Source organism: Necator americanus, chromosome X (assembly GCF_031761385.1).
Source record: "Necator americanus strain Aroian chromosome X, whole genome shotgun sequence".
In the NCBI taxonomy this organism is placed as follows: domain Eukaryota; kingdom Metazoa; phylum Nematoda; class Chromadorea; order Rhabditida; family Ancylostomatidae; genus Necator; species Necator americanus.
The window spans coordinates 19,600,065-19,613,475 of NC_087376.1; the positions used below are offsets into that span (position 1 = coordinate 19,600,065).

General features: G+C 42.9%; 1 protein-coding gene across 1 annotated transcript; it reads right to left on the minus strand.

The window, feature by feature from the left end:
- Positions 1 to 12,267: 12,267 nt before the first annotated feature.
- Positions 12,268 to 12,582, minus strand: RB195_024240 (uncharacterized protein; the record flags this gene model as incomplete). Its single annotated transcript, XM_064211943.1, has 1 exon — positions 12,268 to 12,582. The coding sequence occupies one exon, from the start codon at positions 12,580 to 12,582 to the stop codon at positions 12,268 to 12,270; it is 315 nt and encodes a 104-aa protein (XP_064067824.1).
- Positions 12,583 to 13,411: the final 829 nt, after the last annotated feature.

Consider the following 13,411-nt stretch of genomic DNA (forward strand, 5'->3'; position numbering starts at 1 on the left):
GGGCAAGGAAGATGGAACCAGACCTCAAATCTCTTAAGCCTTAAGTTAGTGAAATGTATGATGGAATTACAAATATTGTATCTAAGGAGTGTGCTGCTACTTTATCTCCCCTTCTAGCTCATATCTTTAACATCTCAATATCATTAGGTGAAGTTCCGGGGATCTGGAAAAACGCCATTGTCACAGCCATTCCAAAGTCTCCAGGTACCAAGTTGCTGAATAATTACTGTCCTTTTAGCTTAATACCAACGTCGGTGAAAGTAATGGAAAAAATAATCAGGGACAAACAATTATCTTGGCTAAATAAGTTTCATCTATTTCCTGCTCAACAACATGGGTTCATTGGAGGTGCTTCGACATCTACTAACTCATTTTATATCATGTCTTTGACTTGTTTCTAGCTCTGAACCAAGGTAAATCCATAGACATAGTATACGTTGACCTGGCAAAAGCTTTCGACAAAGTATGTCACTCGCAACTAATTCAACTAAACTCCAGCACCTTGGAATGCGGGGTTATATTTTAGATAGGATGATTTCTTATCGTAACATGAGAAATATGACCGGCAAAGTTGACCACAGATACTCCGCCAAATGCCCTTTCACCAGTGGAGTTCCACGAGGTGGAGTCCTGTCCCCTCTCTTGTTTCTTATCTACACAATCGACCTACCAAATGTGCTCAGAACTTCTTCGCTTGTGAGAGTCCAAATGTACGCTGACGAAATTAAGATTAAATTAATGATTAGATTTTTTAAGATCATCTTTGATGATGGGAATTACCATGAAATAAGTACTGCACTTCAAACATCCCTAGCTAAGATGGTCTCTGGTTATGGATGTAGGTAGAGGGAATGTGGCTGAGTATAGTATGAAAGGAGTAAGTCTTGAAATTTGTAAATCTGTAATAGACTTAGGAATTTTTGTGGATGATAACTTCAACTTCATAACATATTGATCATATTGTAAGAAGAGCATCAGAATATCTCTTTTCGGCTATTCCGCCTTGCCTACACCTCTAATCCAATTATTCTCACCCATCTATACAAATCGTTTGTTTTACCTCATCTTGAATATGGCTTAAAAATTTGGATCCCTTCAAAGAAAAAACATATAGCAAAGCTCGAAAAGGTGCAAGAGACTTTTATCCGCATGTTATTCAGAAGAATGTCAACAGAATTAGCGCTGACTAGCTACAAGGATCGTCTCAAAAAATTAGATATGAGCACCTTGAGCACAGACATATACACACCGACCTAATCTTCTGTTTTCAAGCCCTCAGAAACGAGACCAAGTTATCGGCCAGCAAGTATTGGTGTTTCAGACTTACTAGTGAAAGAACTGTTGGTTTCAATTTACATTACGCTGAAATACAGCATAGAAACTTTGCCCTCTTGTTCAATAACTTCTTCAATGGAACTGCAAGATGGCTAAAGCCCTTACCTCGTGATGTTCTTGAAGCCGAACACAGTAGAATATTCAAGATGAGTTTGAAGAAAATTGACTTACGCCGGTGTTTGAATATTGATGTCTAACAGCATGATCTCTGATACCAACAACTTTCAGATGTCTGGTGCCATTTGCTCAGTATGTGGACCGTTCATAGATTCCCACCAATAATTTTTTCCTAGTTGTTTTCTACATCCCTCTTTTTCTCCCTTCCTTCTCATAACTTATTCTTTTTTCAGCTAACTACATGACCAGTTCTCACGTCCTTCCTATCCATGGAGCCTAATTCGCTCACTAACAAGGATACTAATATCTTATAATTATACCTCTTTTTTTGACTTGTTCCGTCATGTTACCTCCTCTCTCAGCTGTCTCTGAATAACCTCATTTCATTGGCTTCTAGCTGGTTTGGTCTTGTCTAGATTGTGCTGGTTAGTCGTTTGAGGATTACGAAAGTTGGTAAACCCTCTTTGTTAAAGATCCTTCATCAGATTCGCCCTGGATACTAACGTGCTCCTTCTTGGGCGGAGTTGGTCGTCCAAATCCTGATATGTAGATAAATAGACCGATGTTAAGAGTTCTGGATTGGAGGAGTAGATATCATGAGAGGATTCTTCAGTTTCTGGAGTAGAAGAACGACATGTTTGACATCCGCCATGGAAAAGACTGCGCCAGGCCCCATTGACAATGAGTTTGCCGATTCTTCCCTTAGTGTTTTGACATAGACAAATGTGTTTCGTTTTTCTCTTTTGGCGCACCACTTGTGTATATGAATAAATAAATAAATAAATATGTCTGCAAAGAAAGCGAAAAAATACAGTTTGGAAAGAACTTTTAATTATATAGCGGGAATCTGAAGTATTTTTTAGAAATTTCTACTAATCACTAGAGCAGATCTATGCGAGCACTATAACATGTCTGAAATTTTTCTAGTTATTAATTATCAGTCTCAGGTCAGCTAACGCGTTCAGCCTGGTAATCATGACTTAGTAAACATTGATGATTTGTAGAATAACAATCTATTAAGGTGTTCGGAATGCAGTCAGCCATCTAAGTGTATGAAATATACCGCACCGTTACACGACGCAGATTTCCCAAACATTGGAAAAAGGTGCTGTCATCCAGCACACTGCAGGAGAACATACCCTAATAAGTTAATTGCATAAAAAGAATATGTAATCTATGGTTACCAACATAAGTTTCGTGACGTTGAACTGGCGGATGGTCGCTGTCGAGTGAATTCCAACAGACTGGAAACTAGAGCACCAATTGTGGTGGTGTTGATGGGGAGAGGAAATAGAAGTTCAAGCGATAACTGCGAGGAACTATAATAATTAGTGCGCCGGCGCCAGGAAGAGATAAAATGAGATGAGATAGGTTCAACCATCCAGCCGAAAGGCGATCACTGTGGAAATGGTCGATTTTATGCGAAGTGGGCTTTTGCCCCGCGAAGCAAACTGGGGCAACGGTAGTCCTGCTAGTTGACTTGTAGCAGACTGGCTTAAAAATCACCTTCACGGTTTATGAGGAATCATTGACACCATCGGCTCAAGGGGCAACGTCCAATCAGCACCAGAAACAGTGCCAGCAGAAAACAACAATTTGCAGTCTCCATGTGCGACTTTCGATAAACCTCGGCATGTTAGTGCTTCAATAATTGTTTTCTTTAGTAGAGCCGTACACGAGGTTGTTATAGTCCTTTATTCGTGGCTAACGTTTCGGCAATATCGCCTTCTTCAGAGCCTGAAAGGGGTGAAATCGAACGTGACTAATCCGATCAAACGCCTTATCCGCCCAACAAAGAAAGTCCTACGTTAACCGTTGGGTCTCATAGCTACCAGTGGAAGAAAACATCGTACCTAGGATCAGCTGACTATCCTGCCACTGCTAGATACCTGATGTGAGGTGACTAGCGCAATCAAATATCAGCCTTAAATAAGGCGCGAGTTCCCGCGCAATGGAGAGGCATTCCTCCTTGCAATTCATTTTTGGACTCTTGGAGTGGATCCAAAAAGCCTCCAGAGCCTTGCGCGCCGCAATGCTAGGTTCGCGCGCCAAAATCGTGATCTTAACTTCAAAATCTTCTCCGTTATGACGCCGCACCCTGTGACCACCCAATGCAGTGGAGTCACATGATTTCCTTTTGCCGTCCAGGTGTTCTTTGATTCGAATACATAGTGGTCTAGCTGTTTCTCCTATGTATTCGTCACCACACTGTACACAGCAAATCATATAAACAACACATGAACTCATGCAATCACCCTCGTTGTTATCCGGGCATATTTTACACTCCGGTGTCGTGCAAATACGATCATATAGGCGATTACGAATGAGTATTTGCTTAAGGTTACTAGGGGGAGCTCCACGATGGTGACAGAATTTGTAGACTTCAGCTCGACTATACTTTGATAAGGATCGTATCTTTGTCGGACGTCAGGAAATCTAGAGCTGTTCGAGACGTTGCATCTGTTGTCGATCAGCGCCCAGTTCTCCTCTTCCTTAACGGTACGGAGGCAGAAAAGAAAACAAGTACTGTTACCTCACACGGAGATCGACATGACAGTTCCGATAGATTTCCTTGATCTACGACTGGTGATACGCGCTCATGGTCAGGAGAGTGCTCGAAATGTAAGAGCAGCCCTCAAAACCAATGCAATTAGCATCTCTTGAATTCGAAGCTGTTTTCGACTCTCCTCATCGAGTCCGTCTTTTGATGCGCTCAGTGGGATTTCAAGAGACCTTGTTCGCCCAACTGATGACAAAATCAAGGAAATCGAATCAACCAGGAGAAGACTACTATGATCCGAACACCAGCGGTATGCACTCTGCAGTTTGAAGTTTAGACTGAAGTAGGACAAGGAGATGTGCAAGCCTTTTTCTATCCAATTATGCCGGTGGTGACATCTTGCAAGGTACAGCTGGGCAGTGTCCTGTTGATGTTATTTCAATACCATAAGTATCCTTGGTTCATCTTGAGGAGTAGTAATCATAGTCACTCCAAACAGCACCAAAGTCTCAACATTTTCGGTTCAGTTTGCTATTTACCAATTTCAGATGAATATCTTGCTAGTGTGCTTGAGGATCGAGACTGAGGAACTTTCGTCACCTGACGTCCAATTTTCTTTTGATTCTTCTTCGATCGGGCACAGGTACCTCCATTTGTCCCGATCACTCGCAAAGATTGTCCGTTGGCTTCTCTTCTCGGGAGGAAATTGAAAAGAAGCGTACTTTTCTTAAAAGGCTTTGGTCCGAAGGTGTTTCTTGATGTGGGTGTAATATCAAGCCGCTCACGGCTGTGGTCCAGCGAATTTCCTCGAAACGCGTCACCTGCCCGGTCCACCAAACTTTACTTGGCACTATGCGGCAGCGTCTCTAATCTTCCGTTGTCGATGTAATATTCGAACCCCTCTTTTGCTTTCGCAAAGCAACATACTCCTAGCATCATGGTCCAATTGAGTTGTGTGTTCCATGACGCTGTCCACATCTTTCTCCTGTTTCCAGAATGTTCAGAAATCTTAAGTCTGGGTCAAATGAGAAACAGCGGGGGTGTCGGTGAGCCACGAAGAAGGATGTTCCTGGCCTTCTCTATAACATTCTCCATGCTGTCATGTCTAAATTATAGAATGAATTAAATTGCTGTAGTACTAGGATTGAATGCTTTTCAATCCTTCCTGAATTGCTCGGGAGTTAGGTCCTTCTTCATGTTTATTTCCCGAATTGGGTGTACATAGTTGGTGTATTCGGTTATGTTTGTTCCGTTGAGCATGAGTGGAGCATTCAAGACCCACTCGTTTCGCATAATCATCGTCTTTCGCAGTTTCAGCTGAAGACCGATAGTTCTACATTTCGCCGAACTCGAACAGCATTCCCTCCACTATGTGTTATCAGAACAATGTCATAGACGGAACGAGGATGATGTAGCTGGTGATCAGTTCATCCCCATGTTATTCCAATCCAAGCCTGACATTGCGTTTTCGACAGTAGCGCTAAATAATTTAGGTAATACTGTATACCAGGGTCTGATGTGGCTCATTCCGTGAGAGGTTTAGCTGTGACTGCAGGAATCATAGATGGCTCGAAACTGCACTAGTGCCAACCAAGCCTTTCGTTCTTCGGGGGACGATAAATTTGTGCCGAACTTGCCAGGGACTACAAAGCCACTAAATTGATTTATCGGCTAGCGTTTGGAAGCCATTGTATAGACTAGACATACCTCAACGATTATTAATTGAAGTGAACGAGTTGGCGCATCCCAAGTGGATTGGTTAATGCCATGCACATTATTACACTTTATTACATTTTAGTGTTGCAAAATTACGGTCATAAAGTTACTGAAAACCTCTCGAAGTACCTTTATGCACCGAATAGGGACGCCTTGTCGAAGGCTTCCATGACCGCTCCCGTTCTAGCTGGGCCAAATGCCTTTTTAAGCCGATGAAAGTGAGACACAGCGGCATCCAGTGCTCTCGACACTTCTATGAGTTTTGAAACGGTGTGCATGTGTGCAAGCTTGCTGAACCCCTTTCGAGACCTTGCAGGAGCGGCTCTCCTTCATTGAATATTTTTTCAATCCTGTTAAGGATCACTTTTGTAGAGATGTTATAGGTAACGGACGGTAGGCAGATAGGATGATGGTTACCGCTGCCATGTGGATCTACCTTCTTATACAACATCGCAGTCTTATTAATCTTTCATTGCTTAGCGACTTGGCACTCCGACAGGTAAGGCGTAAATGGTCTGGTTAGGATGTTGATGAGGACTGGTGAAAGATTCTTAAGATGCTCAGATTTTATTCTTCGGACTTTGTTGTATATAGTGCGTTGTCGGGATGAAAGTGTGCTGTGTATCGGAGAGATCACCCCTGAAATGAGATCTCTATCTTCTCAGATGGTGAGCAGATACGTGGATTGAAATTAGAGCAAAAGTCGTGAATGACTTTTTGCATCCTCTTTCTCAGTGCCGTGATTATTCCATTCAGATTTCAGAAGGTTGTCATCTTTGCTTTACGATTGACAGTCTCAACGAACATGACGAATGCTCTTTCTCACCTCACCAGCTTAACCCATACTACTCTTTCTCTCTTTAGGATCTCCTTTTGTTGCACTGTAAAGCCTCGCGAACACGGACGAGTTCGTTGTAGGCTGCAGCTGCTGCACCTTAAACTGACATATTGGCTGGAGAGTTTGTTGTGGATGTCGTTGACGAAGACGAGTAGCTTTATTGAAGTCGAACACGGAGAAGAGAAGAGAACGGAACATGGCGACATAAAAACAACAGGGTGGTCATACAAGAATGCAGAGAATACAACTCTGGTTTACTCTACGCGAATAACACGGTGAAATTCCTATCCTACAACAGAGTTCTTCAAGATAGGCGTTCAGTCGTGACGATGATTTATGACCTGATAATATTCATAATCAATGTTGTCCATTGAGGCATCTTCGCAAAAACCGATTGGTAAAGCGAAAAAGTCTAGTTAATGATGGCTCCAGGGCTTCGTTTTGCTAACTTATCTGCCTTCTACCCTCTCCGTATGAAGGAAATTGTTCCTCGCAAGAGATAATGGTCCGGACCCGCATAAACTTCGTTACGACAGTGACGACAGTCTGACGAAACTTTTACTGACAATAATGTTGCTTATTTCATTACGATACTGAGAGAGACCAAATTTGGCCGTTGAAATCGTCAACAATCGTCAACGTCAATGAAAATTTGTAGAAAGTGCTTTGGTCTTCCCTGTAAAACATCTCTAGGTCCATATAGAAAACTTCTTTCTTCTTCCCATGTGTCTGATATAGTGGGATAAACAGGAAAGACTGTCAAATCCGGTACTGGCCCACACTTTCAGTTACTTATTCGAAAGAATTGTTGTTCATTGTCATACTAGTGTTGACAAAGACCCCATCAACTCCCTTACTGTCGTATATACTTAAAAGGATTTTTTCTCCAAAGTCATACACGTCGTCGTTTTGTCGCCGTTATTTCAGTAAAATTGTACCAAATTTTCTTGTTTCCGTCATAAAATCTTCATTGACCACATCCGACGTAAACGTGCCCGTGTTGAATGTACAGATCGTCATCCTGATCTTTTTCTATTTCGGTGGCCTAGGTGACTCCTGCAATCTGACCCTGGCTGGCGTTTCTATCCCAGGCGTTCCTCCGGAGTCAAGAGACACTTTCTTATCATTGCTTGTGCGTTGATTTTTGTAATACATGGGCTGATTGCAGGTCTCTTGTCCCAATAGAGTTGTGGGAGTACGTGCTGTCATGGATATGTCGAACTTATTTATTGAAGACAACTCATTACCGTCTCCTTTACAGTCCTCTTGGATACAATTGCATCTCAGGGCAAGCGGCAGGCACAGGGTTGTTTTTGTTCCGCGCCTACCACCCTATCCACCGCTTTGCTACGTGTCGCACTATGCGATTGGTACCTCTATATGTACATGTAGATATAAATATAGGATAAAAGATAACGCGTTTTACTGAAATTCGTAATCGTTGAACTATTTGGAACGCGTGCTGACCTATAAAATGGCTTGCGAGGGCCAGCCGAATCAAGTCAGTGTTTTTGTCTTCCCAGAGAAGTCTGGTGACAATCCCGAAAGATGGAGTTTGGTTGGCACCAGGACGGTCTCAAGCCATCAACTGTGTGGCTACAATGGATCTCTAACCGACTGCGCACACCCGCCCCGATATAGATGGAAATATAAAAATACAAATAAATAAAGATATAAGGCTGCGTGTACGAGTCTGATCCCAGCTTGTCCTACTTGTACTAAATGCAATCAAATGCTTGAATATACATCCTGGGCACGTACGACCTATATAATATCCACAGTCATATGGCAGGAGTTGCCCAGATTTTGTAAAAAGTGCTGCTGTCCAACACATTGTCAAAGCCTTACCGAAATAGGCTAAATACCTAAAGCATAAAATTTTTGACAACAATATTCCGTTTTGGTACGTTGAAATGCCGGACATAGTAGCGATTCTGTGCAAGCTGTAAATTGAAAAAGTTGCACCCAGCAATGTTCAAGGACATCACGCCTCGGCGAAGAAGCGGGTAACCGCGTTAGGAAATAACACCAGCTCGCCGATTAAGTCAGGTAAGTCAAATATATATTAGTAGTTGTGTTTTTATTCATTTATTTTCATTTTATTTTTATTTTTATTAGCATACTTATTGATATGCAATGGCGGACAAACGTGCAATTTTTCCTCTTCTGGCTCCAATTTTTCGTTTTCTTTTAGTTGAGTCTACAGATGGAGGCAGCAGCAGCGGTCTCAAGCCTTCTTACGGCGTCTCACGTAATGCCGATTCAACGACTAAGTAGAAAATCAATTACCTGACGTCCAAAATTTGAAAAGTTTCCACAATAAATCGATTACACGTTCTCCGGCTATGACCAAAAAAGAAAGCCGTTTTGAAAATTGCACTTAACTTTTTCCAAGAATTTCTGGAATTTTTGTTTTTAAGCCGAACCGTGCGAATAAATCTGACCACAACTATAACAGAAAACAATGGATATAGAAGCATGATGTTCTCTTCTACAAAGAATTAGTTATTAACCAAATCAGCTTCTGCAGCCGAATTGGTAAATGATTATAAACATACTCGTCAAAGATTTATCGCACCTAAATCATCGCGATTTTGAGAAGGGAGAGCTTCTTGCAAACATTCTCAGTCCAATCCATAGTTAAAGAAACAATTGCGCACATACCTAATATGTCATTACAAACTTTCTAAAACATCATTCTGACGGACTGCTGAATAGCTTTGCTTAGACGATTTGAGCACAAAAAAATTGACGATAAAGATATTGATGAGGATGTTGTTTTTGACGAATAATAAACCGCTTTATTGCTGAACAGTGGGTCGTAAGAATTAACAACCAAGTCTTAGTTAGTTTAGACTTCAGAATTTCACACTCTTTTTGGGGGACTCAGTTTCCTTTGAGGGGCTGATAACAATGGCTTAGGGTGCCGTGACTAGGACTAATCTAACACTTTGTTTCAAAATTATATACTACAAAGAAACTGCGAAGGAAAAAGTTAGTTTCAATAAGTCTGAAATTGCAAATTTCTTTTCTGTAATTTATGTCTTTTTTAAAAGCGGTAGAATTTCCCACATTTCTCAAAATTATATTTCCTAGATGTAACCAAAAGAAAATGAAAAATCGGAGCTAAAGCTCGAGAAGAAGAAATTGCTAAACCGCTATCTGCCACTCACCTTCATCACCTTGACTCCCTTTGTTCTTCCGACTGGTCGAGCGGGAGCCAGTAATTCTTCCACTTATACGGATCGCCAAAGTCACCCACTGGTTTCTCGTTTCGCGTGGAACACGAAGGCATCAAATTTTTCTTTTAAGAACTTTGTGAAGAAGTCTGACCATCGGGTCGCCGGTCTTCCTGCAGCGCGCTTAATATCGCGTGGAAGCCACCCGCTCACAGCTCTGGGCCAACGGTTGTTGTAGAAGCACATCACATGTCCGGCCCACCCAATATTGCTTTCCTTGGCAAGCGTGGCGGCGTCTCTAAACTTCCATAGCTGAAAAAGGACAGAACTTCAAATCCCGTCCCTCACTTGCGTAAAGCGGGATACTCCTAGCATCACTCTTTCAATTGAGTGTTCAATGACGATCACCGCATTTTCTTTCTGCTTGCGAAGTGCCCGTTCCTGAGGTATAGAGCAAGGTAAGAAGTGCTGTGGTGTTGAAGAGGTGAGCAGAGAGCCGGGTGTTCTTGGTATTCTTTACCACATGCACTATGCTCTTTTGCCGAGCTGTCATTCATTTAACACTTTTTTAATCTCGTTGAGGATCACTCCTGTGAAGAGCTTGTAGATGACGGATAGTAAGCAGATTTGGCGATAGTCGCCGATGTCATTTGGATCTTGCTTCTTATACAACAACACGGTATTCTGTTGTTTAAGGACCTGAATTCCGACAGATAACGAAGAACCTTGCCAGTATGTCGATAAGGACTGGTGGAAAATTCTTCGGATGTTCAGATCTTATCCTGTTGAGACCGGGTTCCGTACGATTTCTTAGCGACATGATAACATGTAGTACTTCAGACGGGAGAACCTCTGGACTGGAATGCACGTCTTTTCTCAGATGGCGAAGAGGTAAGTGGACACAGCTGACGAAGAGATCAGAGTAGAATTCTTAGAAGAAGAAGTAGAAGCCCTTCCCCTTCTCGATGCGATGGTTCTTCCATTTGGGTTACGGAAAGCACTCATATCTCCACGTTTTCAAATCTCGACGAGCGCAGCTAATTCTCTTCACGTCTCTGCAACTTCAGCCAACTGTATTTATGCTTCCTTGTTATGACAACGAGGTTTTGGAGAAACGTTATTGTAGCTCCAGCCAACAATTCTTCCCTTCTCTCTTCGGGGTCTTCTTTTATCGCCCCTTTGCAAAGTTTCGCGAGCTCAGGGGTCTCTTGGTGGTTCCAGAACTCTGAGCCTTCTTCGTGCAGTCATGAAAATGTTCAACGAGCCGTATTTCTCGTTGATGCTGTCCATTGCAAAATCTTCACAAGAGCCGGCTAGTGTAGCGAAAAGATCCTAGTTATTGATAGTTTTCGGACTTCGCTCTCGAAACTTTGCGGCTTTCTCTTCTCTCCCTATAAAAATCTTCCTTGGAGAAGACGATGGTCCGATCCCGTTTACTACTTTGGCACAACAGCGATCAATGTGTGATGGGGTGACTGTAATTTAGCGGTTAGAGGCTCCGCTCCCTGCACGCTCGATCGGAGGTTCGAATCCGCCCAAATGCCCACCAAGCCTTTCATCCCTCCGGGGTCGGTAAATTGGTATCAAACTCGTCAGGGAAGATAAAAACACTGACTTGACTCATTGGCCAGCCAACGCAAGTCATTGTATAGGCCAATTACATGTTCGCGAACCTCAAACGATTCTGAATTGAAGTGAACGTGGGGGCGCATCCCACGCGGATTGATTCACGCCAGACACTTTATCCTTTATCTTTAACAGCGATGTCCGTCAAGCAAGCATTTGACTGACGATGATGTGGTCAATTTTATCATGGTAACCTGCACCGGGTTACTACCACGTCCAATATAAGGCTTTTGAAATTGTGAGCTCCCATAGATGCTCTTAGTCCTCATGGTAAACTCGGAAAGCCTTTCCCCCAGTTCGTTTCATTGAAGGCGATGGGTCCCAATGTTAAGTTCTCCAGGCGTTCTTCTGGGCCAATCTTGCGTTGAAATCACCAGCAATGACCTTGTAGAAGGTATGATTCTCTCAGTGTTTATATAGAAAGCTTTATCGTCTTCCTCTTCCTTATCGTCTTTGATGTTGGAGCGTAACCGACGAAGAGTGGCAAATGTGGTGTTGAACCACATTCAGGGTCAAACGTGTAGTTTGGAAAAAAACCCTCCTGAAAACGACCCCCTCATACCGTTCTTCCTAATATAGCCGCTCATAGCAAATAGACATTAGTTAAAATAAACAGGATTAGAGAAACAGATTGGACGCTTAATAATAAATCAAACAATGTATTATATAGCAAATATTATTAAATACTACTATAATGGATATAAAGCGACGTCCGTCAGGCAGAACCTTTAGTGACGATGATCTGGTCTATTTCATCACGACACCCTCCACCGGATGACTCCTACGTCCAGCGTAGAGAGGAGGGCTTCTGAACCCGTGCGCTTATATAGATGTTTTTGCCATCACGACAAACTGGGAAAGCCTCTCTCCCCGCTCATTCCATTGAAGGCCGTGGGTTCCGATGTGAAGTTCTTCATGCGATCTTCTTGGGCCAACTCTGGCGTTGAAATCCTCAACTATGATCTTGTAGAGGGTAAGATCTTCTCTGCAGAACTTTTACAGGTCCAAATAGAGATCTTCAACTTCGTCTCCTTCGTACCTTGATGTTGACGAACGGCGAAGATTGTCAGAGTTAGCGTTGGACCACATCTTCTCACTCGCAGACGTCCGGTTCGGGTCATAAGTTCTTCGAAAGAATCGATGTTCTTTGCCATACTCGAGTTGACGAAAACACCAACTCCTCCTCCTCTGCTGTCGCATGTGCTTAAGAAAAGTTCTCCTCCATTTTCATATGCTTTATATTCTTTCACTACGTGGGTGGCGTCGTTCATTCTCGGTCAGTCCGACGTCGTGGTTAAACTTACTAGGTTGCATAATTACATCTTCAGTGATCGCATCCGATCGTCATCGCAGTCGTTTTCCGTTTCAGTAGGTTAGATGACTCTTGTTACCCCGTCCCGAAGAACGTTTCGTCTCTCTGGTGTGGACACGTGGAGCTTATTTGTTTGAGACGTCTCCAAACTCCGTTGCAGCTCCCCGTCACTTGACCGCAACGTTTTGGCCTGACCGAAGTGCTGGATATAAGGATGTTGTCAGTCAGTCCTTGCGCAGCAGAAACAAGAAGTTCCGTCTCCTGAATTTATCTGCGTCTCGTAACAGCCACAAGGTCGCTCTTGATCCGCGATTAGCGTCCCCTCCGCCACCTGAGAACGCGCCAGGTTCCCTCGCGACTAACCGGCTGTGATCTTTCTAGTGAGGAGAATCCATAATGTTCGCCATTATATCTATAATGTACATAATAATGGTAGTGTCCAGAACCTGCCGTATCCTATCTTATCATGCGCTGTTGCTTACAAGCGGTGTGAGCAGTTAATGGAGATGAATCTCACAATCAAAATCGGGTCTGTTAAATAGAATCGCAGTGATTGATGCGGACGTGCTCGTTTTAAGTGGCAGGGACTGAGGGGGAAAGAAGTTGAAGTCCTGTCATCTATCTGTCACCCGACAGGAACGTTGAGAATACATGGTAGCTCGCAAACCGTGAGAGTAGTCGAAGTAGCGCGTGTAGTGTGCGGAACAACATGACCTTAACGTTGAAAGACAGGGAAAGAGAGGTGGCTATGGACAGAGAAAGTAAAAACGAAGGACTCTGAGAAGACG